This window comes from Musca autumnalis, unplaced genomic scaffold, assembly GCF_047663935.1.
Source record: "Musca autumnalis isolate F117 unplaced genomic scaffold, ASM4766393v1 scaffold_2, whole genome shotgun sequence".
NCBI lineage: Eukaryota > Metazoa > Arthropoda > Insecta > Diptera > Muscidae > Musca > Musca autumnalis.
This window is the reverse complement of record NW_027411755.1, coordinates 233,211,324-233,238,849: the sequence shown is the minus strand read 5'-3', so window position 1 is coordinate 233,238,849 and position 27,526 is coordinate 233,211,324. Positions and strand designations below refer to the sequence as shown.

At 36.3% G+C, this 27,526-nt stretch overlaps 1 protein-coding gene across 1 annotated transcript in view; it reads right to left on the bottom strand.

Moving 5' to 3' along the window:
- Positions 1-27,526, bottom strand: part of CadN2 (Cadherin-N2) — a 421,364-nt gene that overhangs the window by 80,667 nt on the left and 313,171 nt on the right. The window contains exon 7 of the mRNA XM_073971018.1: positions 23,002-24,322. Coding sequence (XP_073827119.1) covers positions 23,002-24,322 — 1,321 coding nt within the window. The remainder of the gene's footprint in view (positions 1-23,001; positions 24,323-27,526) is intronic.

Below are 27,526 nucleotides of genomic sequence, written 5' to 3'. Positions count from 1 at the left end.
ACGAGATGTGGACCGAAAACTTTAAAAAACTTAGTTTTTCATATTGGTGTGTAAATTGCTATTGCTAAGAACGAAAAAGTCAATGAAATAAATACAAAACTATTGCTCAAGATTGGGAAAAATTTTTGATGTCCGGATTATCGAGGTACGAAAAATAAGAGATGTCCGGATTACAGAGTCTACAATGTAAAACATGTTAGTGTCCGGATTAACGAGTGTCTGGATTATCGAGACTATACTGTACATACATATAAATGTACAACTATATCAATATCTTTTTTTTTTGTAATTTCGTGCGTGAGTGTGCGTGTCGTGTCTTCTCGAAAAACGCCGTGTTTGTGCGTGAATGTGCATACAAATTTTGGTCCGTGTTCGTGCCTAATTTTTTAGGCACGCGCCCATCTCTATTACCGTTATATGGGGGCTATATCAAAACATGTACCTATATTAAAGATTTTTGGCGGAGAAATTCCATGACCGCAGAGGACCTCAAATGTTAAATTACAGCTAGTTCAGTTAAAAACTTTAGCTGGAATCCTCAAAATACCGAGAATCGGGAGTAACAGTTATATGGGGGCTATATCAAAACATGGACCTATGTTAACGATTTTGGTGAAGAAGTTTCGTGATCATTCTTTTCTAGAACCTCAAATGTCAAATTACAGCTAGTCAGGTTAAAAATTGGATATTAAACTCTTAAAATACCAAAAATCTGGAGATACGGTTGTATGAGGTCTATACCAAAACATGGTCCCAAATAATTTTTTTTTCTTTTTTTGGAGAAGTGATGCGAGCCATAAGAACCACAAATGTCAAGTGATAGCAGCTAAAGTTAAACATTTTAGCTAAAATCGGGTTCCAATCGTGAATTATGGATCAAAAATATATTTTTAGCCGATTTTATAGCTGCTCTATATATTGCAATAATTGTCCGAGCGGCGCGAAATTTTAAATGAAAGTTATGATTATGACTAAAGAATAAGCCTGCAATCAATATAATGCTCAGATAATTTGTAGTGGTTAAATGGACCAAAACTTTTAAGTGAAAGTTTGTAACATTTTTAATAATTATAATGGCTATATATTTATGGTATGCACAGTGTGCACACCCGCTTTGTACTCGAAAGGTCAGCGTTTCGATTTCCAGGCAGGCAACAACAAATTTTTAACGGTGGCAAAATACCCCTCAATAATGTTGGCTACATTTCCCGAGTATTTCAGCCATGTAAAACTTCTCTACAAGTGTCGTAAAAAACGCCGTTCGGACTCGGCGATAAACAGGAGGTCCTTTATCATTGAACTAATATGAATCGGGGTGCACTCAATGATATGAGAGAAGTCTCCCTTGTCCCTTATGGGATGTTTGAGGACAATTATTATTATGAATATGTAGGGGATGAAAGATACAAAGGAACGGTCCTGACCGGCTTTAAAATGACAAAGCCCAGGATTTATCTTTCCCTCTTTCATCTCAAGTGGACACTAACTACAAGATCGTGTCAGGGATATTGTGCGAACGACTAAAGCCTATGGTCAACGAGATAATTGGACCATACCAATGCGGCTTTAGACCTGGCAAGTCCACTATTGACCAGATATTTACCCTGCGGCAAATCCTGGGGAAGACCCAAGAGATGCAGATCGACACCTACCACCTTTTTGTCGATTATAAAGCAGACTTCGACAGCCCGCTGTGTTCAAAAGTATTCCAAGCCATGTCTGAATTTGGTAACCCCGCAAAGCTCATCCGTCTTTGTAAAATGACTTTAACTGACACGGGGTCCTCAGTTAAAATAGGAAAGAACCTCTCCGAAGAGTTTTGTACCAAAGAGGTTTCAGACAAGGAGACAGCATTTTCGATAGGCAAACGTCAAAAGAAGTGGCACAGTCTACACCAATAGCCACAGGTTACTTGCTTATGCTGATGATATAGACATTATGGGACGATCAGTAAAAGAAGTAACTGATACCTTTCTGAAGTTCGAAGGAGAATCTGCTAAAGTGGGTCTGTCGGTAAACGGTGAGAAGACCAAGTTAATGGTGACGACGCGCAATGCGTCCATTGAGCTCGGACCAACTGTGGAAATTGGTTCCTATAATTTTGAGGTAGTAAAAGATTTCGTCTACCTCGGCACCACCGTAAACACAACAAACGTCATCAGTTGTGAAATAAAAAGAAGAATTGTATTGGCAAACAGATGCTACTTTGGTTTAAGTAAGCACTTTAAAAACAAAAATAACGCTCTACAAAACACTGCTACTACCCGTGCTGATGTATGGCCTGGGTACTTGCGCAAGCACACATGGCAGTGCTTGGTGTGTTTAAGAGAAAAATTCTTCGAAAGATCTACGGAGCAATCTGCGTTGACGGTGAATATCGACGTCGCATGAACCACGAGCTGTATCTGCTACACAACGACATCAACATAGTTAAACGTATCGAGATGCAGCGATTGCCTTGACTAGGCCATATCAAAGAGAATGAAAAGATGAACCCGCAAAAAAGGCATATAAATACGGACCGCTTCGCGGTGAACGCAGAATTGGCAGGCCTAGGAATAGATGGCGCAAACAAGTGGATGAAGAGATGAAAAAGTGCGGTATTCCAGAGTGCGAAGCAACAAATAGAGAGAAATTGAGTTTTTTTCTTAGTTCGCCTAAGGAACAAATGTTCTATAATGGGCCAGCTAAGTAAGTAAGTAATTACATATTTATTCCTACAAGACACATTCCCTCCAGGTTTGTTATATTTCAAAGAGGGACTCTTGATGTAGGTGGTCACATAACATAGTTATAGGCTAATATATGCAAATATCTCATAGTTTTAATTGATTGTAGTATAATCATGAACACTTTAAACGTCGGAGTTATAGCTTAATACCTAGGAAATTGTCTACGAGGTAATGGTTTAGGTCAAAGAAGATGCCAATAATTTTGTATGATGATCAGATAGTATTTGGCGGATGAAATCTACCATACCTAGACAAATTTAATTTTTGGGCAATAATTCAATTTAGCAGGACATATTTCCGCGAAGTAAATTTTATATAGGGGAAGAATTCTTGACCCTTCCTTCGATGCACACGTTATTTTAAACGTCGCACAGTGGTTCAGAATCGTTTTTTCCTGATCAAAATTCTGTAACTTTTGAACGGATAGAGATATTTTATAATAATATAATTCTTTTTTTGTTAAACAGATAACACAATCAGCTTTCAGACGAATTATAAGCGGTCGAAGTCGGTTTGGTAGTTGCAGAGAGATTCAAGGTCAAAGTTAAACTTTTGAGTTTTTTATCTATTTTTCATCAAAATATGAGTGTTTTTGTGGTTTTTATGTCTTCCTATGTATTAAAGATGGTCAAACACCAACAAATAAACAATAAAATTACCAAAAAAACTGAAAAAAATTTCGAAAAAAATGTCGAAATTTTTTTTTCAAAAATTTTTAATAAAATTTTTACAAAAAAAATTTAATTTTTTTTTAAAAATTAAAAAAAATACTCATTGGGTTTTCATTAAACTTATATAACTCGTATAAAAAAATCTTATACTCAAAAAAATGTTAATTTGTGTCAAAAATCTGTAATTCATATGGAAACAGTATAGAAAAACACACATTTTTACCCATGTAATTTCAATAAATTGAAAAAAGTGTTAAACGGACGGAACGGGACGGGTACAAAGGTATATATGGGCTGAAAGAGGAGACTCTCAGTCATCTTTCTGTGAAAACAGAACTTTGTTCAATGTTGTTCCACAAAAGTTCTAGTCCACTAAATTTGGAATTTCATAAAATTTAGTACCTGAGCAAAAATAAAAAAGCTCATGTTGTATAAACGTTACGGTGATTTACTAAAATGATCTTTAAATGCCACAATCTTGATTACCTTACAAAAAAAACAATGAACACAAAATCTGTTATAGTTTTTAAGAAATAGCTACGTCTTACGTCAGAAATTTGCAAAAATTACGTATTTCCCAAAAATGGGGAAAATGTTCGTCTTTAGGGGCACACCACACCCACACCTTCTAATATTTTGACCTTATTTTTTGGTTTCCTTAGTTTCAATATGTTTACTGTAGAATCCCATATAGATATTAAATATCTTTGACAAAACAAAATTTTGATTTTTGGCCAGGAAAATCGATTCCTGAACCATTGTGCGTCGTGGTTAATTAAAGGAACTACTATATAATATTTCAGAGGGTTTCACTATTTTCTGTTTGTGTGCAAAGAACTAAATTTTCCTTCCATATCACAAAGTGTCTCCATAATGAAGTTCTATCTATTTGGTTAGAAGTAATGTAATACCTCGAGTTATTATAGGTGCATCTCTATTTATCTGTATCTCTCTCACATAGTCGGCCCCTTCCGACAATTGCCAATCTTACTTGTTTTTACTTCCTTTAAAAAAAATATTTAAAAATTATTATCTAGGAGTTTTCGACGTATTACCATAAAGTTTAGGACATAGATATTCTATACCAACAACCATATAAAAAATAATGAAATTATTTTCAAAAACATTACCAACATTTTTCCTAACTAATCCTCTTAAGAGCTTTGGTAAAATGAGTTATTTGAATACATTTGAATTTTATGGAAATAAAAATATTAATTCAAAGAGAATTATTTTCTAAAAATGATGACGTTTGTCAAATAAAAACAAGTAAAAAAGTATCAGTCGGCTTTGCCGACAGAGATATACCCTCAGCCTGTGCAAATTGAAACACTTTTTTCACAAAAAAACGTATGTATTTAGGGGGTTTCAAAATGTTGGTCGTATGAACCGACAAAAATGTTGATTAGGATTAAAGTTCAAAAATTTTGAGGAAAAGGTACTTAAGGGAATGGACCGACATAGACCATGGGGGTGTGTGTCATAGGGGGTTTTTACGCCCTTCGGGCTGTTTTCTCAAGAAGTATGGACTTGCCCCTGAAACAACTTTTATCATCGTAATTGAGGCAGCGAATGTAAGTTGCTTTCACAAAAATCAAAGTGATTCAATAGCAGGTCTTAAAGTGAACTTATCGAAAATTTAGTGTGGGAGGTACGGGACCTGATCTATATCTGGTAGATATTATGAGAATGTGTAAAGTATGGACCAAATCGGTCACTCCCATCAAGAGTTATCGTTCGCACAATGTTCCGAATATTTTTGAACTTTTGTGGGGTAGGTACCTGAAGGAGTGGAACGATATGGCTTATCTACGAACTTAAACTAAGTTTGGAAACAATATTACGAAGGCCAAATTTTGGCCGGAATCGGCATTTCCGTTCGAGAATTATCTTGCGCTTCCACCCATAAACATGGTTTCATAGGGTTTGTTTTTCAACGTTCAGGCTATTTTTTCAGGAAGTACGGACTTGCCCCTGAGGAAACTTGTACTTTGGGGTAGGGGACAGTAAATACAAGATGTTACAACAAAAACCAAGGCGTTCGAGAGCAGGTCCTAAAGTGAACTTTCCGAAATTTTGTGTGGGAGGTACTCGAAGGAGTTTACCGATTGAGTCCATATTGGAACCTCATATAAGTCTGGTAGAAATTGCATAATGTGCAAAGTATGGACCAAATCGGTTACTCCCTTCGAGAGTTATCGTACGCACAAATTTTCCGAACATTTTCGAACTTTTGTGGGGGAGGTACCGGAAGGAGTGGACCGATATAATCCATCTTTGAACTTGAACTAAGTTTGGACAAAATATTTTGTTTTTCAAAATAGTCAGGCTTAATCCCATAGTCGTTGTTTTAATATTTTATTAAAACAACTTTAATTTATTAGTGGGAAAAAATTGGCGATGTTTACCAAGGGGTAAGGCAGGGAATACTATAGTTTCAGATCTCGCCACAGATCTTCATCAGTTCCCTTATTTCTTGTTTTTCAACAAGAAACTTTTTATACCCAAGTGTCAATTGCTAGCTCAAATAGATACGTGCGCAAAGAAACACTCTGATCGAGAATTTCTTTGGCACTACCTAAACTCTAGCAACTTCACTTGCAAACAAATCCAAATTTTTCCCACTGCTATGCGTTCGTCGATTCTCGACGAAAAAGCACATAACTAGTTTTTTCCCACTAATAAATTAAAGTTGTTTTAATAAAATATTAAAACAACGACTATGGGATTAAGCCTGACTATTTTGAAAAACAAAATAGAAGTCGTCATCCCAAACAAAAAACGCCAACCCTCCTAATTGTGAGACCGGGCACCGTCAAAATGTTGTTTATTGCTGTAGTATGCAATACCAACAAACTAGTTATGTGCTTTTTCGTCGAGAATCGACGAACGCAAATTTTGGACCGAATCGGCAGATCCGTTCGAGAGTTATCTTGCGCTCCAACCACTACACACGGTGTCATAGGGTTTTTGTAACTTTCAGGCTATTTTCTCAGGAAGTATGGACTTGCCCCTAATGAAGCTAACAGCGTCGTATAGAGGACATCGAATACAACTTGCGTAAACAAAAATCAAAGCGATTCGAGACCAGGTCCTAAACTGAACTTTTCCGAAATTTTGTGTGGGTGGTACCCGAAGGAGTGGACCGATTGAGTCCATATTGGAACCTCATCTAAGTTTAGTAGAAATTACACGTGCGCACAAGTTTTGCGACAATTTTTGAACATTTGTGGGGGAGGTACCTGAAGGAGTGGACCTATATGGCCCATCTTCGAACTTAAATCGAATCTGGACAAAATATTTCGATACCCAAAATTTGAACCGAATTCGAGAGTTATCGTGCGCACCAGCCAGCCAGACAGACAGACGGACAGACAGACAGACGGACGGACATTGCTAGATCTACTCAAAATTGTCTGAAACGGATATCGTACAAACATACTTGGGGTCTAAAACCATTATTTCGATGAGGCACATTTTTGGTCTTATCAAAGTGTAAATACCCTCTTTAGCCTAAAGGCTGAGGGTATAAAAATGTGTTCTTATTTTGTTTTATCAGATTAAATAAACAGTTTTGAAACATATTCCACATAGATGTGCCTAAGCTTAATTTAATGTGTAGATATGTATGTTTACGGGTATTGACGTTCAACAAATTTAGAGAAATCCTTTAATGTGCTCTTTGAGTAGTGTTTTAAAGTTTCGAAACATTTCACTTTGTTGCTGTTGCTTTTAATTAGAAAAGTTTGAACAAAATAACAATGTTAATTTCCTTTTTCGTTTGTCCAATTAATTGATTTTTTGTGGATACAACAATAAAATAAATAGCAAAAGGTGCAGTAATACATTTTGAACTTTGAAATCGGAAATGTCATAAAGTATTTGTAAAAAATAGGGGCAATGACCCTCTCGATTCTTTTAGACACTTTAGAGCTTCTTTCGAGTAATGTAGGAAGGCCAGAACAAATATTGGATTTTTATACTCTATCCTCCCTCCCCACCTCGGTTGAAAAGTTGCTACTCCAATTACTTTGAAAATTCATAAACAATAATTCAAGGCCATAAGTATAAAGTGTCTGTCATTCATTGGCTATTAAAGGAATTAGGAAGTAGGCAGTTAAGGCAGTCACCATCCTTGTTGTGGTCATATTAAATGTGCCACAATGACATTGTAAAAGTTTTATGAAATCTAAGCGTTTGTTATAAATGTCAGATGTGTGCCATGAGATGAAAATAATAAAAACGAACATAAATGCCAGCTGAATCACTGCACAGTAGTTTGAAGTGTCATTTTATTAAGGGGCAATATCAGAAATGATGAGGACTATAAGACCTACGATATATCCAAGGATCGAACATTGAGCTGAACGCAGCCTCCAACAAATTTTGGAGTTATGTGTAAGGCGCACATAGCTAACTCCCAATGGGGTTTACGTCATTTTGCTTTGGCTAGAATTTGAGATCACAATCCTTGAACATATAAAAAAACCAGCTGCGCGTAAATAAATACCAACAAAATTTGGGAAATGTATCCGAGTATTCTTTTGGGCATAAGTTCCAAAATCATTTAAGAAAGCATTTCCCGAATTAATTAAATATTTTTTCTATTTTCCACCACTGTCTCCATTCTTATATTTTCTTAAACAAACATTGCCTCCTGCTTTTAGTGGCTGAAGAAAACCTTCAATAGCACAACGAAGATGGACAAACGAACTCACGTTTCTTCTTATAGGGTCTTAGAAAATTCATTTCAACAATCTTGCCCCAGTATTTATGATGCTACACGCCAACACAACTCACAACACACCACACCACACAGTAAAAAATGTGAAACTTTTTCAATTTTAATTGAAATACAAATTGTAATTAAATTGCTATTTAATCACAACACGATTGTGGTAAAGAGAATTGAAATGAAAAAAAAAATAGAAAAGCAACTTCCACAATTTGTTGCAGACCACTAAGTTCTTTGGCACATTCACAAGGAGGCACTCAACCATAGCTAAACTTGCTTTTTTCTATAGTACATATTTAATTTATAACATTTTATTTTTGCATTGCTGCGATTGCTGTTATTATGGTGTGAAATAGAAAGCAACAGTTTGCAATTTTCAGCGAACGGCATCAATAAATAAAAATTAAAATATCTCATGATGACGATGCAATTAAAATGAGATAACGATGTTTTGTTAGCACATTAAAATCACTTATAACAATGTGGCTATTTATAGCATAGAGAGAATCGTTAAATGTGTTAAAATTTTAATTAATTTTTTTTGTTATAAAAATTACAAAGAGGAAAACATGTTTGCATTTTTTTGATTTTTCTCAGCTATGAATATTGTAGTTTCAGAATCCGCAAAAACTTTCAAGGTGTAAGCACCACCCATTTGAAGTTGGTTCAGGGGCACCGTGACTACACATTTCGGAATAGGGAAATCTGAATTTTTTTGGAGTAGGTTGTGGAAGGTATGGACAGATATAGAAAGATTCCAGTCATATTATTTCTTGACCGCAGGGTTTTTATGAACTTTTGGGTCATCATCATTAGGAGGTATGGATTTGCTCCCGAAAAAATATATCTATGTAAGCAAGGACTACATTCGGAAAAAATTAAAAAAAAAAACGATCACCGAGCATCTCCAACTGCACTTTATAAAAACGTTTACTTCCATGGCTTTATTGCCTAGACCAAACGGCATGTTTTAAGACACCACTTGTAGAGAGTCATTCCTCTAGATAGATATCGCACCCACCTGTCATTTCAGTTGGTCACCATATAATTTGAGCTTTTGGACCATTATATCAGGAAACATGTACTTGCCAACGAAAAACATAATACCGCTGTAAACAGGGACAATAGGAGTACCTTCGTTAAAAATTTCCAAAGAATCTTCGAACAGACCCTTAACCGTACAAAATGATGAACAATTGTGTGGGTGGTACCGCGAGGAGTAGACCGATAGGGCCCAGTTTGATCAAAATATTTCGAGATCCAAAGTTTGGACCAAATAGGTTGCTCCGTTTATGAGATGTCTCAAGTACCAATTTAGCTAATATTTTCAAACTTTTGGCAGGGGGAGGTACCGAAAGGAGTGGGCTATAAGCACCACCTTTGAATTTCATCTAATACTCGAAGAAATATTTAGATATGCAAAGTGTGGACCAATGCAGTTTTCGGTTAGAGAGTTGTCGTGCGTAGCAGCCAGTACTTATGCTGGCCGTAGAGGTTTTAACAGCTTTCGGGACATTTTCTCTACAAGTATCAACTTACAACTCAATAAAGTTGCACCATCGTAATATGGGCTTTGAGCGCAACATGTTGCAAGAAAAAACAAAACGATTCGAGAGAAGGTCCTAAACTGCACTTATCCGAAATTTTGTGTGGAAGGTACGCGAACATAGATTCAGGTGCTAAAAATTTACATAAATCGATTTTTGTTCGCGGTAAACTTTTATAAAAAAAAAAAACAAATATAATTCAAAGTAAAGGCCGAGAGTGTCCATTGCCAACAAATATTGGAGTGAAAAACTGTATTAGGGTCTTGTAAGATGATGAAAATCGATGTTTAGAGCCCTAACAAATGTTTTTATAGAGAAATCGGTAAAAACAATAAACAAAACCACGTGAAACCCATTGATTTGCATTCATTTTCCTCAGGTAGAATATTAATTTTTGAATTGGAAAGGCAGAAATTGCAGTTATCTTTACCATATTTTCTTTGTTTTGAACTGATAAAACTATCAAATATGACTTTTTTGTAATTCTCTTGTGGTTTTGAGAATTTTGAAGACAATTCAGTATAAAATTTTGACTTTATTAATCTATTGAGATTTCTCCATAAGAACATTTGTTAAAGCTCTAATCATCAATTTTCAGCATCTTACAAGACCCTACTACAAATTTTCACCCCAACATTTGTTGGCAATGGACACTCTCGGCCTTTATTTTGAATTATATTTGGTTTTTTATAAAAGTTTATCGCGAACAAAAATCGGTTTAAGTAAATTTTTCTGGTGAACCATGTAAAAATGGTAAAAGTAGTAGTAAAAAGTACCGTTATAACGCATTTATGAAACATTTTAGATATTGAAAATTTCGGCTAGTCTACATGTCCACAAAAATATAAAACTTACAGTTTATCTCCTACCGTTAGATATAACGGTATTTGTAAATTAAATCAGGTTTTTTCTAATCAGATGATCCGGAGTGTATATGGCCCATATTCTATGCGGATCTATGTCTCGTAGAAATATTACGATATGCAAAGTATGAACGAAATCGGTTACTGCCTTCGAGAGTTATCGTGCGCACCATTTTATCGAAAAATTTTGAACTTTTATGGGGGAGGGGGGGGGGGTACCCGACGGAGTCGACCAATATGGCCCATCTTCGAACTTGGCCTAAGTTTATACAAGATATTACGAGAGCCAAATTTTTAACCAAACCCACTGCGTGTAGTTATGAAAAAATATATACGTTTTTTTTGTTTAGTAAGTGGATGTAAGACCAGGTCAAAGTGACCCTATTTGGAAGTTTTTTGTCTCAATTTTTAAGTTGACAATATCCAAAATAAACAACGGATTTGCAGGTATGTACAGATTTTCTTTGATCCAGAATGTCAGAATATAGTATAATGTCACTTTCTGGCGGTTGGGTATAATTTAGAGGTTTGATGTATTCTAGGAACTATAGTAGAATTTGATGGCGAACAAATTCCTAGAATATTTTGATCTGATTCCATCACATTTTATAGGAGGTTTTAAAGATTTGTGGAAAAAGGGACCAAATAGACCCTTTTATGACCCTTTTATGACGAGGGTTAATATTTTTAAGAAAAAAATTTTCCTCACATTCTTTTCAGTAAAGTTGCCAAATCCATTATACAACTAAAGTGCAAGTATTCCAAGTGATCTCAAATCAAATATTTTCAAAACTGTAGAAATGGTAGAAGTTTGCAACCCCATTTTAGTTTCTTGGTTTTTTGGGAAAATTGATACCGATATTTTCTTGGTATGCAAATAGAGATTTCATTTCTTTAGTTACTCATAGTGAAATTAAGCGGAGAACATTTTTGTCTTTGACGTCATTCTTTTAAAATTATGCTTTGTATGACAGTTTTGCAAAAACTCACATAAAGTACGCCCTTAACCCTAAAATGTGTTTATAATTTTGCATATTTCTGGAGTTTAGGTAAGATATAGATTTTTGGTGTATTCTAGGACCCATAGTAAAAATTGATGGCGAACAAATTTGTAGAATATTTTGATCTGATACGATCACATTTTATATGAGAAGTGCGTCTGAGGGTTAGAAAGAATGAAAACTGAAACCAGCGACCCGAAAAACATAAGAACCCAAGGTTAGGTCTAAATCCATTCATTTTCAGAGCTTTGGCCAGGTTTTTCGTAAAATTGGTCACTGTGCCTCGTTAGCCAAAAGGCTGAAGGTATTAGAACGAGAATTCATTTAACAATATTCGTCTAGTAGTAAAGCAAATCGTCAAAAATTACCTGAATACCCCGATGTAGGGAAGGATTTTGTTTTATGGTTTCTGAGCTTTAACAAAAATTTTTCAAAATTTTAAAAAAATCGGTAATTCGTATTTCTTTATTTTAACCTCTTGAATTTGTAATCTCGCAAAATCGTATTTCTCGATAATTCGTAAAAATTGGCTGGTTCCTTGAACTACTAACTACCACGACTCTTGAACTTGAACTACTAACTACCACGACTCCACTATAAACGAACTTCGCCTTAATAAGTAAAAAAATTGTTTTTATCCCACTCCTTACGATGCTTATCCACAAACGCCTAAAATGTACTACTGAAACCTTAAAAATTGTTTTTGTCTCCTATTAAAATTCAGATTTATTCCCAACACTCCTTCTATTATTGTTTTTTATACACTACTCCACAATGTGCGAAGGGTAGTATAAGTTTGTTTTGCTAAAAATGCATGTAACACAAGCCAATATTCGTCGTAGACCCCCCCCCCCCCAATGTTATGTACCATTTTTTATATCTCGCCGAGAAAAAGCGATATAGCGATGTGTGTCTGTCTGTCCATTATAAATTGTAATAAAGGTCGGTTTCACATTAGAATATATCGCAATTGTTATTGGTGATGATCGTGAAATATTTAGGGGGTGAAATGGAGCAAAAAATAACAGTTTTATCCGAATTTGTATCTGCTCTGTATGTCGCAATCATAGTCCGATCAGCGCAAAATTTAAAATAAGGTCTGAGTTTATGATGGAAAAGAAGCTTGCAGTTTTACATGATGAACAGATAGTTTTTAGAGGGTAAAATGGGCCGAAACTTTTGTTTGAAAATTTGAAAAGAAATTTAATACATATCTTTTATCTTTATTCCTGGTAGACACAATCTGCGCACGTGATTTATTTTTGAAATACGATCTTTCAACCTTTTCATAGATGCCAATTATGTTGATGTACCTGCTCAGATAACAGAGTTACAGCCTAGTATATACAGAAATTCTAGAGTTTTAATTGTGTGTATATTAACCATCACCACGCTAGACTTCGCAGTTAATGTTTAATACTGACAAATTTTTACACGAGGTAAGAATTTTTGTCGAGGAAGATGCCAACAATTTTGGATAATGAGCGGATAGTTCTTAGCGGGTGAACTTTAGTGGAAAATTAAATTTTTGGTCTATATTTTATTTCTAAGAGACATATTTTGGCAATCTACGAAAATAAACTTGAAAACCAATTTGAATATAGCGGTTATATAACTGAACTACTGCCTAACATATAAGTGGTTTTTGTTATTGTTGCGATTTTCTAGCATAGAACTACATTTACATTCCATGTTACAAAATGTCGCAATCATGATAGACAAGTTTTCAAATCATGAAAGAAGGATTCCAAGGTTACTAATTACAACGCTGTACGGGGTCTTGAAGTTTATGTGATATCTTTGGTAAAAAGTAATATAATAGTACCTCGAAATATTGTTCTTTTTTCATTGATCGATTCGATAAAAATCACCGAAAACTATTTCTAAAATTCTTTTAATATTTTTCTTTATACCATCAACAATTAGGCCAACGAAATTATCGAAATAATGATTTTAGACCCCAATTATGTTTGGACAATGTCTATTTCAGACAATTTGGAGTCGATTTACCCATGTCCGTCCGACTGTCTGGCTAGCTGGTGCGCACGATTACTCTCGAAAAATCAACCTATTCTGTTAAAATTTTAGGTTTCGTAAATTTTGCCCAAACTTAGTTTAGGTTCGAAGATGGGCCATATCGGTCTATTCTTAACTACCCGCACAAAAGTTCAAAATTTTTCGCTAAAATTATTCGCACGATAGTTCCAGAAGGGACTAACCGAAATGTTCCAAACTAGGGACGTGGATATGTTACTTTCATGCATATATCAAGTTCGGCTATATCGGCCCAGTCCGTTAAGTATAGATTAACAGCTCTTCTCGAACAGATTTGAATTTGTTTGAAAAACGTTTGCCTTGCGGCCCTTTTAACGACGGTGATTTTTTTTTTTTTGGGACAAGTCCATACTTCCTAACACGACGCCAACTAAACTCAGTAGTGCCTAAGATAACCCTCGAAGGGAGAAAGCGGTTAGGTCTTAATTTTGTACATCGTATTATTTCTTAGAGACTTGGATTCGGTCCGAATATGGACTACACCGGAACACTCCTTCAGGTGCCTCCCGTCTAAGGACTAGTCTCGGATTGTTTAATTTTTTTTTTGCATTTTGTCTTTGTGGGCCTTGTTATGACGGTACAATTTTTTTTGGGGTCAAAGTCCATTCCTCTGGGGAATTTGGACCAAAATTAACAAAAAAAAAAGTAAAAAAGTATCGACTATGCTGAGAGAGATATACCCTCAGCCTCAGATCGGATGTATCTAGGGTATTTTCAGAATTTTTGGTCCTTTGAACTTGGCCATTCGAACTAGCCAACACAAATGTGGATTAGAATTAAATTTCAAAAATGTTGAGGAAGAGATACTTAAAGAAATGGATCGACATACTCCATTATGGATGTGAATCTTATTCTGGGAGTCATATTTTTTGATAGATATCGCACCACTAGTCATTTCAGTTTGTCATCGTATAACTTTTGGACCAGTATGCTAGGAAGCATGAACTTGTCAACGGATAACATAATATGGCTGTAAACAGGACCACAACGAACAGTACTTGAAGTTGTAGACCGGTATTGCCCCTCTTCGAACTGAAACTAAGTTTGGACAAATATGACGAATGCCAATTCATGGGAGAGTCAATAGAGATAGATATGATAAATGTGTACATACCTCCGTTGAATAGTTTTCGGAAACTTCTTATCCTCTTATCCAAAAAGCGCGGTATAAACAGAAAACAAGTAAAAAAGTATCAGTCGGCTTTGCCGACAGAGATATACCCTCAGCCTGGGCAAATTGAAACACTTTTTTCACAAAAAAATTATGTATTTAGGGGTTTTCAAAATTTTGGTCGTATGAACCGACAAAAATGTTGATTAGGATTAAAGTTCAAAATTTTTGCGGAAAAGGTACTTACAGGAATGGACCGACATAGACCATGGGGGTGCCATAGGGGGTTTTTACACCCATCGGGCTGTTTTCTCAAGAAGTATGGACTTGCCCTTGTGTAGCCTGTCGTGAATGTAGCCTACACAGCTTCACTGAAATCTGCATCCAAATACGAAAATTTTGTGCGAACATTTTTCTAAAAATCATATTTCTCCGGGCTAATTTTTACAATTGTCATTCGATTTACTCGTACTTGATAGCAAATTTTAGATTTTTACGTTGCGGATCTACTAAATCTTTAATAGTTAAATTCCATCTACTAAAACGCAAGATACGAGAAATTTCAAGGTAGGAAAATCACCTAAAATTGTTTTCGAAAATATCGCGCATTTTATCGCGTATTCTGGGGGCCGTTTCCACTGCAATGAAAAAACTAGTGCAGCAACTTCGTTTTTGTGGAAACAGAGATTTAAAAACTTCCCTGATAAGGGAGCTACATTAATTTTATCCCAAAAAATAGTGTGTGATGCCACATCCACGGTTCCTGATTGATCGCCTTGAAATGGATACATATATATCGATGTAGACTTTCGTGGTGACACTGAAACCGGATGCGGAACAAAATTTATTGTACCTTGCGAAAATTAGAGATGTTTTATAGGTTTTTAAATGCTTAGATGCAACCGATGCTACATCTAAGCATCCAAGTTATATTTCGAAAAATATATACAAATTAAAAAATATGGTCTTGCTGTACATGAAAATCACATGCGGACAAAACGATTTTGATAATTACGCGATTTATTTGATCTCTATTTCCGTTTAAGAAGTCTAATGATTTATTTCATCAACCCGATAGCTTTCCTCAATGGTTTCCCATTCTATGTGAATGTAGATAAACCAAAATTCGCCCATTTTTTTTGGAAATTGGAAAAATAAAAGAAGTACTCCTCTAGAATTTTTCCAATATTTTCAACTCTAGAATGCATGTGAAAACTATTATTCCAAGCCAAAATTTGTTTTTTGTAACACAGATATGTGCTAATTTTGGCTATAATATCCTACCTACTATCCCGATGATTATAAGTTTGGTCTCATTTGATTGCCCGTGGAGTCTTTATTTAAAACTGTTATTTTTTGTAATTTTTGAAGGGTAAATGGACCTATATTTTCAAAAAATTCGGATTACATTTAAGATTTCGTAAATTTTTTTGTAAATTCCGCGAATGCTGAGTAACATTTTACAGATATTATGCAATCTACGTCACTTCGTGATAACTTTTTAGTGACAATTGTGCTCAATAATATAATTAGCGTTTTTATAATAATTTTTTCTTAAAAGCAGAAGTAAAACCGCGATAACATTTGTCTGCAACAAAAATTTGCTCGAGAGTGGATTTGTCCTGGGGAATTTTTTCTTAACATATGTACCAAAAATCGTTAATGTAGCGCGAAAAGAAAAAAATAAATTTTTGGGAAATGGAATATGAAATAATTGGCAACATTTCCCATATACCCTCGTTAGAATAAATTCTGGGGGTATAAAAACCATAGAGACGTTATAAGTATTGAGTTTACTTGTTTTCTTTGTGTCCGAGGATGAGGGTATATCTCCGCCGGTACAGCTGGCTGATACTTTCAAATTTGTTTAATAATATATAGCAAAAAAGCCCCGATTGACCATTTTAAAATACGGAAAATGATACCTTGCGTTTCCAGTAATGACGGCGTATATATGTATGTTCTATATCTCTGGTATGTTACCATGTATGCATATCAACTTATGTATGTATGACTGGACGGCTAAAATGTGTCGCAATCATATAAAAGAAATTCCTTGGAAAATAGTGCCCAGGTGCAGTGGAGTAGGGTATAACATGGGCGGCCCTGTCCACATATAACCCTCTCTTACTTCTTTTTTTTTTGTAAAGTTGTGTCGTTAATGAATTGTGTTACTTCTTATATCAATTCGGAATATCAATAAGTTTGGCGAAAGATTTTTTCATTATCGCTCCGATAACACTATTCTATGCATCTCCGTATGACGGAAGCCTGACAGGAATATTGATGAATTCATTTAAATTTACTCTAATTTTTACTCTAATTGTTCCACAAACATCCCAGATGGGACAAGGGAGACTTCTCTCATATCAATGAGTGCACCCCGATTCATATTAGCTCAATGATATGGGACCTACTGTTTATTGCCGAGTCCGAACGGCGTGACATAAGACACCACTTGTAGAGAAGTTTTAACATCACTGAGGGGTATTTTGCCACCGTTGAAAATTTGATGTTGCCTAGCCTGGGAATCGAACCCACGACCTTTAGCGTGCAAGGCGGGTGTGCATACCATTGCACCACGGTGGCACCCAATTTACTCTTAATTACCTTAATTATTCCCGAATAAATTCGCAATGTATTGAATATTATTATACATATACATTACACATTCCCTCTTCCCCGCTTCCAATTATCACAAAATGGTATTTTTTTGATTGCATTAAAATATGACCTTGTTTTTGTTGAAGAGACAGCATAAAATATTAAACTGATATATAAAGGTTGTTGTTTGATGTACGCTTGTCTGTATCCGATGTATGTATGTGTCTCATTTTGGTCATTGAACAAAGTGATTGATTTTAATTAACAATTAAACATAAACTAATTGTATGTGAAAAAGAACATACAGATACAAATTTATGAAAATGACATGATATTACACGGTCGGTGTCCCTGACTTTTCCAACCATATAATTACAGGTGGCTGGCTGGTGGCCCACCATATTTATTGTTGGTGGGTTCTGCAGGGAATGGCTTGGTTGGTTGCTTGCATTGGACAAACAAAAGTGTTTTCAATTAAAATGTTACACAATTTGATTGATAGCCAAATACGTGAATGTATAAATTATATGGTTGGTGGCATACCACACACACATACAGGAACACATACTACCTTTCTGGCTACCACAAATGAGCATGAATGGAGGTATTGATGATTGCTGCATGGATACAATCAATATATGGAGGTAGTTTTGTATGTATGTGAAACTGTAGCAATTCCAGCAATTTGTATTGATCCTGTCTGACTTTTGGGTGGTATTTTGTAAATCACACATACATTCACACATGCCAACAATGGCTTATTTTCAATTGGCTATTTGTTCAACGTAATTGGTTTGTTTTGTTCTCATCGACAGGGGCATTCGATTAAAATCATTTGATTAATTTCTCGGCAAGTGTTCAATCACCCAAAAATCCCAAAAGCAAAAAAAAAACAAAAAATTAGAGATGTAGGCTAAACACAATCAAAATTAATCTTCATCACGACTGTTGCGTTTGTAAGTTTTGGATAAAAATGATTTGATTGTTTTTGGAATTCACGGTGCGCCTGAACCAACTGAAACTACAATGTTCATAGATGAGGAAAATCGAGAAAGAAAAAAATCACAGGAGCGCTTTTTAAACAAATCGCTATCAAAGATCACATTTTTAGGATTTTGTAGGTTTTCACGACTTTTGCTTAGAAAGCGCAAGGCGTATCAAAATGGGATTAGAGAAAATGTTATAGCTGTGAAAATTCTCTAAAAGATTGACCTTTATGATATTTTCGTAGGTGTTGCTATTTTTGAGATATAGAAGTTCAAATTGGGACAATGCACTGACTGTATCGCCTCCCTATAAAACAATGTCATGCACGGTGCGGTGCGTCTGAACTAACATTAACTGAACACCACTTACACCTGGAAAGTGTTTGCGGATTTTGAAACAGCAATGTTCATAGATGAGAAAAACAAAAAAATAAAATAAAACACATTTCTACTATTTTTTTAGGGAAATTTATTTTTTATTATTTTTTAGCAAAATGGTACCAAAGAAATACTGTAGCAGTGAAAATTCTCTATAAAATATTCTTTTGTGTTTTTTCTTTTTTTTTGGATTTTTCTCATCTATGAAAATTGCTGAGGTTTGCATTTAAAGTTACTTAAGGCGCACCGTGCATGACATTGTTGTGTAAGGAGGTGATACAGTCAGTGCATTGTCCCAGTTTCAACTTCTATATCTCAAGAAATGGTAAAACCTACGGGAATCTCATAAAGGCAATTTTGTAGAGAATTTTCAGAGCTACAAAATTTTCTCAAATCCAATTTCGATACGACTTGCCATTTCCAAGCAAATTCGTGAAAACCTAAAAAAACCTAAAAATGTGATCTTTGATAGCGATTTATTTTAAAAAAGCTACAACATTTTCTCAAATCCCATTCGATTCGAATTGCGGTTTCCAAGCTAAATCGTGAAAACCAAAAAACCGTAACAAGTAAGAACGGCGTTAAGTTCGGCCAGGCCGAACTTGTTATACCCTCCACCACGAATTGTATTGAAGTAAAATGGAACAATTAGTTTCCTTTCTAAATACAAAATTTCAGCACGTTCGATAAAACAATGTGGCTATCCTTCCGAAATTGGGGAGGTACCGAGGGGCAATATCAAGAGGTACGCTTCTATGGGGATTATAGGAACCCGCGGACCTATACTGGTAATTCTCTTCTGGAATATTTTATAACACCATGGAATATTTTATAACCCCATGGAATATTTTATAACCCCACAACCTTCGGAATTACGAAAATGGGGAGGTACCGTTCTATGGGGGCTATATCGAAACGTGGACCTATACCGACGAATTTCGGTCAGAAAGGATTTTACCTGCAACAAAGACTAAATACCAAATTTCAGCCATTTCGATGGCCACAACCTTCAAAGTACCGAACATCGGGAGGTACCATTCTATTGGGCTATATGAAGGCGCGGACTTATTGGTACAAATTTCTGGGAGAAAATTTTATACTCTCAACCAAGGCTTAGTAAAAAATTTCAGTCATTTCGGTGTGATAATAAGGCTAAAATCTTCAAAATAAGGAACATCTAGTGGTACCGTTCTATGTGGGCTATATGAAGGCATGGACCTATACCGACAAATTTCATACAGAACGTTCACCCATAAGAACGTTAAAAACTTGGGTTTGGGCGTCGGGTTAGTAACCCTCCCCTAGAAAAACAGCCTACTATGAAAAAACGAAAGAAAAGAAAAACAAACCCCTCTAAAGTTGACGAACCCCGCAAACGTTTTAAGGATCATGATCTGCGAATCTGCACCTGGAATGTTCGCACTCTTTATAGGGAAGGTGCAGTTTACGCATTGGCAGATGAACTTGAAATGAACAAGGCCGACATTACTGCCATACCGGAAATACGATGGAGCGGGAAAGGCGTCACAACAACACCTAAAGGTGACGCACGATTTTAATGTCAAAATTGGAAAGGAGAATATCTTTGGCCCAACAGTCATGATATTCCGTCTCCAGAGTGAAACATCTGACAATGGTATGAGGCTGATAGACTTTGCAGCTGCAAAAAACATGGTAGTTAAGCATCTCGATATTCATAAGGGCACCTGGCTCTCGCCAGATCAAAGAACAAGAAATCAAATTGATCACGTTGTGATAGATGGAAGACATGCATCAAGCGTGTTGGATGTACGATCGTTCCGAGGTGCAAACATAGTCTCGTAGACCACTACCTTGTTGCAGCAAAGGTACGTACCAGATTAAACGTAGCAAACAACACGGAAGTTGGACATCGGTAAGCTGCAATCACAACAGATAGCCACAGCATATTCCACTCAACTGGCCCAACTGCTTAATCAAAGCACTCCTCGTCCCGATAACATATCATGACAATGGCAAAACATCGCCCACTCCATGCAAACAGCCGAAAAATCAGTATTTGGATACCAGAGACCTCCACCATGGTATGACAAGGAGTGTCGTATCGGGAGTAAAGGAGAGAGGAGAGACGTCTTTTTCACAGGAAAAAAGAGAGAGATGGAAAAGAGGGAGTGCGAACAAATCGAGATGTACAGGAGACAGAATAAAGTTCGACAATTCTACCAAAGAGTGAAACATCAAACTGATGGCTTTGGAACTGGCACATCCTCCTGTAAAGACCAGCAAGGTAATCTGGTAACTCATACAGATAGTGTTCTAAGGGGCATAAGTCTTCTCCCTATTGCCTACAAGATCGTGTCAGGGATATTGTGCGAACGACTAAAGCCTATGGTCAACGAGATAATTGGACCATACCAATAGACCTGGCAAGTCCACCATTGACCAGATATTTACCCTGCGGCAAATCCTGGAGAAGACCCAAGAGATGAAGATCGACACCTACCACCTTTTTGTCGACTATAAAGCAGCCTTCGACAGCCCGCTGCGTTCGAAAGTATTCCAAGCAATGTCTGAATTTGGTATCCCCGCAAAGATTATCTGGCTTTGTAAAATGACTTAAACTGACACCAGATCCTCAGTTAAAATAGGAAAGAACCTCTCCGAAGAGTTTTGTACCAAAAACAGGTTTCAGATAAGGAAACAGCCTTTCGTGTGATCTTTTCAACATCCTGCTAGAAAAGGTTATACGAGAGGCAAACGTCAAAAGAAGTGGCACAATCTACACCAATAGCCACATGTTACTTGCTTATGCTGATGATATAGACAACATGGGACGATCAGTAAGAGAAGTAACCGATACCCTTATGAAGGTCGAAGGAGAATCTGCTAAAGTGGGTCTAGCGGTAAACGGCGAGAAGACCAAGCTGATAGTGTCGACGCGCAATGCGTCCATTGAGATCGGACCAACTGTTGAAGTTGGCTCCTATAATTTGGAGGAAGTAAAAGACTTCGTATACCTCGTCACCGCCGTAAACACAACAAACGACATCAGTTGTGAAATAAAAAGAAGAATTGTATTGGCCAACAGATGCTACTTTGGCTTAAGTAAGCACTTTAAAAACAAAGCCACAACTCGTCAAACAAAAATAACGCTTTACAAAACGCTGATACTTCCCGTGCTGATGTATGGTTCCGAAGCCTGGGTACTTGCGCAAGCAGATAAGGCAGTGCTTGGCGTGATCGAGAGAAAAATTGTTCGAAAGATCTACGGACCGATCTGCGTTGACGGTGAATATCGACGTCGTATTAACCACGAGCTGTATCTGCTATACAACGACATCAATATAGTTAAACGTATCGAGATGCAGCGATTGCGTTGGCTAGGCCTAATAATAAGAATGAGCGATCATGAACCCGCTAAAAAAGAATATATGGCGCAAACAAGTGGATGAAGAGATGACAAGGCGCGGTATTCCAAAAAGCGAAGCACTAAACAGAGAGAATTGGAGACCTTTTCTTAGTTCGGTCTATGGAACAAATGTTCTGTAATGGGCCAGCTAAGTAAGAAAGTAATACCCCAAACTTAGACCAAATACCAAATTTCAGCCATTTCGGTGGAATATTGTGGCCACAACCTTTAAAGTACCGAAAATCTTTATGTACCGATCTATGGGGGCTATGTTAAGGCGTGGACTTATTCTGGGGGAAAGTTGTATACCCCCAACAAACACTAAATACCAAATTTCAGCCATTTCGATGGATTATTGTGGCCACAACCTTCAAAATACCGAAAATCGGGAGGTACCGTTCAATGGGAGCTATATTAAGGAGTGAACCTGTACCAACAGAATTCTTAGAGGTAAGTTTTATACCCAAAAAGGAAGACTTAATACCAAATTTGAGCCATTTCGGTGGAATTTGGAGGCTAAAACCTTCAAAATACCGAAAATTAGGAGGTACGGTTCTATAGAGGCTATATCAAAACGTGGAACGATATCTCATTTGCAATACCAAATATCCTAGGAGTAATAGAAACTTTATACCAAATTACAAAGCTCTATCTTAAAAACTGCGAGCTGTATCTTGATTTCAACAAATGACAAATTATTATGATGGAGGGTATAAAAATGTGAACTGTGATCGCGATTTATTAAAAAAACGCTCCGTGTTTTGTTTTTCGATTTTTCTCATCATCATGAACATTGTAGTTTCAGATTCCGCAAAATCCTTCCAGTTGCAGGCAACTTTCATTTAAATTTTGTTCAGGCGCACCGTGAATTCAGATTGAAAATTTAATAATAAATATTTTTCTTAGCCTATGTTTTGTCGTTCTACTCACTTCGATCATATTCAATTTTGAAGCTCGAACGTATCTCATCACTAGCCAAGGGATCTAGGCGAAATGTAAATGGCCCCGCATTCCCTCGGGCCCGATCGTCAGCATCTTTGGCAGCCACTTCGAGTATTTTACGCGGGCTTACATTTTCCGGCAGCACAGGATGATAATCCTCTTTGAACACAGGTGCATTATCATTAACATCTTTGACAATAACTGTCAGTGTGGCCGTTGCTGTTCGCGGTATGGCACCATCATCTACCGCTAAAATTTCCAAGTGATGCCGATCGGCAGTTTCACGATCCAATGATCGCTGTATACTAACAGCACCCTTATCACTTATGGCAAATTGACGTTTACGATTTGTGGCTCTAACTAGTTTATAACTAACTTTACTTTTGCCACCCTGATCAGCATCGGTGGCCTTAAATTGTTCCAGCACTGTACCCACTTTTGTGTCCTCATACACCGAGACTTCAATGTGATCCCGCTCAAAACGGGGTGGATTATCATTTATGTCTCGAAGTTTCACCACCACCCATGAATAGGCCAAGTGATATTTATCGCTATCATTATCTCCCTTATCATTGACCTGGATACGAAAGCGGAAACCTCCACTTTGCATGGGATCTTCATAGTCTAGAGGTTGTACGATTTTCAAGGAACCCGTACCATCATTATTGCGTATCATGGCAAATTTATCCGAACCCAAACCACTGTTGGGTACAACTTTATATTGGAAGCTATTTGTTTCATCTTCATCTTGCACGGTGACCGTCAGTATGGGCGTCTCGGGTATGTATGTGCCATTGGTTTCATCCACCTCGGTGAACCATTCATCTTTGGTAAACATGGGTGGCATATCATTCAGATCTTTGACTCGTATTGAGGCAGTACCGGTACCCTTTAGGCCACCACCATCCATGGCCACAATTTGTATGGAATAATCGGGCGTCCGCTCTCGATCTAGACAACATACTGCCGTTTTGATAACCCCTGTTTCAGGTTCAATTTCAAATATGGGTGCTCCTGTCTCTTCCTCAATGACATTTTTCTCTATTGAATAGATTAGTTTGGCGTGTGTACCTTCGTTGGGATCATCATAGTCTACTGCTGACATGGTCATAACTGGCAGTCCCGCTGTACCGTTTTCGGTGACATTGCCATAGTAAATGCCCTGAGGAAATTGTGGTGTATTGTCATTGATATCTTTGAGATTTACTTGAATGTCAGCATAGCCGACAAGGCCTTCACCACCCTCATCTTGGGCGAACACGGTAAAACGCCATTGCGGTCGACCGTTCGGTTGATCACGATCAAGGGGCTGAAAAAGAGGGAGAAGAAAAACAAATATGATTAAATTAAAAATATTCGTTTAAAATTAAAGATTAAATTTAAAATTAAAGATTTATAATCTAAAAAATATTCATCTAATAGGCTTTCCCATAAGTTTGCATATGATCGGTACTCAGAAACCGATTATATTTCCTTTTTACACAAACTTTCGGTTCAAAAAACTGAACAACCGATAAAAGAATCTGTGGATAGTAAAAATTTCTGACCGATATTCGGAGGTAAACAAGGATCAAGCCGTTCATTTATATCATGCTATTACAAATTTTCAACAAAATATATTAAATGTGAAGAGTGCTCTCCAACCCAAACAAGCATTAAAAAACCCACAATAATATCACATATCCCTGTACTTTGAATCCTTTTTAAAAGCAAAAGCAAACTTTTGCAACATGTTGAACAATACCCCAAAGAACCCCATTGTGATCTAATAAAAAAGAAATACCGATGTACATAAAAAGTGAAAGTTCATGTTTGGACAAATGTTAACACTCTCAATAACATTAAATTACCAACAAAAATAAAAGCAAAAATGAAAAACAAACACACAAACGAAATATCTGTAAAATCTCAACACTTTCATTGCGGTAACAATGATGATGAGATTATAAATGAAAACAACCAAACAATGGACAAGAGTCATGTTAACATTAAAACCATTTCATTTAATTCTATACACAGTTTTTCTTTCTTTTTTGGTAACCGAAAAATGTACATGATTTTGTACTTAAAACAAATAATGATACATTTAAACTAAACAACAAAGGACAAGATTTATTCTGAGTACAAAGGATACGCTTGTAGATGGGGTACACGTGTACGATGAACACATGGCTAACGCCATATCCAGTAGTAAATATACTATGATCACGCTGTCTTTGATGAAAATCACTTATCGAGAGTGTTGGAAACAAAGATCACTATCTTTTTTATTGCAATGACAATATCATCGCAATGACAATAATTGTTTCAACATGTGCGAATTTTTTAACAATAGTGAACACGATATGCCAAATTGTGCGTAAAATCTTCTAAAAAGTATAAGCGCTAGAAACGGATATACTAAAGCATGGACCAATAACAATATTTTGAGAGCAGATTTTCTGTACATATATGTAGGTGTGGAAGAACTATTACGATGTGCAAAGTCTGGCCTAAATCCGGTGCTATCTTCGTATATTATCTTGTTCACTAGCCATTTTACTTGATGGCCGTAGGTTTTTACATCTTTACGCTAATTATCTTATTACACTGTGTGTAATTTTTTGTGTCATGGAAAATTAACCATATTCTGACACCGCAGCGTAATGGAAGACGAAAAATAAGAAGACACGTGTCTCGGCGTTTTTCCCTGTTACTTCGAATTTCGCGGTTACGGGCCCCCAAAGACCTGAGGCCTTGATGTCAAAAAGGACCATTTTGTCAGGCTCATATCTTCTAAACCGCTAAGAATTTTGGTTTACTCGTGGAGGCAAAGTTGTAGCTCTCTTCTTAAAGAATAATAATTGTGAAGACATAAAATCCATTCAACCTTATCTTCAAGGTCAAAATCGTTAAGGTTAAGGTTCCGTTGTAATTTTTTCTCAGATTTTGGCCTACAGATATCAAACCGATCAAAATTGAATCAAACAACCAACTACAAAAATGTACCTTAGATCTCAATAAACAACTTTCTAGAACATACGAACCCTGTAGAAATGGTTCTTAAAGGTCAAAATAGCAAAACAAATGCAATTTTTATTTTCTTTTTTCGGTTTCTGCTCCATAGAAAATAAACCACTTAAAATTCAAGAAAACATTCAAACACAATAAGGTAGCGAATATATCAGTATACAACTTTGTGGAACATCAGAGCACTCTATGAACTGTTCTTAAAGGTCAAAATAGCAAAAAACTTTAGAAAATATTCGATTTTTATACATTTTTCTCCGACTCTTGTCCATAGATACCGAACCGTTCAAAATTCAAGAATAAAATTAACTACAAAAGTTTACCTAAGATCTCAGTTAACAACTTCCTAGAACATATGAACATTCGGGAACGGTCCTTCATGTTCAAAATTCACTAACAATTATATTATGGTTAATGCTCAGGTCTGGAAATAACAAACTGTTCAACACTCTAGAAAATTTTAAAGGTTTGTTATTTACGGACCTGACCAGGAATAAATGGGTAACACTAATGGAATTTTGAGCTTAAAGGGCCGCTCCTAGAATGTTCATATGTTCTAGGAAGTTGTTAACTGAGATCTTAGGTAAATTTTTGTAGTTCATTTTATTCTTGAATTTTGAACGGTTCGGTATATATGGACCAGAATCGGAAAAAAAGTATAAAAATCGAATATTTTCTAAAGTTTTATGCTATTTTGACCTTTAAGAACAGTTCATAGAGAGCTCTGATGTTCCACAAAGTTGTATATTGATATATTCGCTACATTATTGTGGTTGAATGTTTTCTTGAATTTTTAATGGTTTAATTTCTATGGAGCAGAAACCGAAAAAAGAAAATAAAAATTGCATTTGTCTTGCTATTTTGACCTGTAACAACCATTTCTACAGGGTTCGTATGTTCTAGAAAGTTGTTTATTAAGATCTAAGGTACATTTTTGTAGTTGGTTGTTTTATTCAATTTTGATCGGTTTGATATCTGTAGGCAAAAATCTGTGAAAAAATTATAACGAAAACTTGACCTTAACGATTTTGACCTTGAAGATAAGGTTGAATGGATTTTATGTCTTCACAATTATTATTCTTTAAGATGAGAGCTACAACTTTGCCTCCACGAGTGAACCAAAATTCTTAGCGGTTTAGAAGATATGAGCCTGACAAAATGGTCCTTCTTGACATCAAGGCCTCAGGTCTTTGGGGGCCCATAACCGCGAAAATCGAAGTAACAGGGAAAAACGCCGAGACACGTGTCTGCTTATTTTTCGTCTTCTATCACGCTGCGGTGTCAGAATGTGGTTAATTTACACCCCGAAAATCTATAGCATCATAATAGGGGCTACGTGGTCTTACATGTTACTTAGTTAGCCATCTATACAACATTTATCCTCTAAGCCGGTCTAATATAGATTTCTAACCTAATCTATTTGATTCCTTTCTTTCGCAATTTGGAATATCGTGTTTTTATACCCTCCTCCATAGTATGGAGGGTATACTAAGTTTGTTTTTCC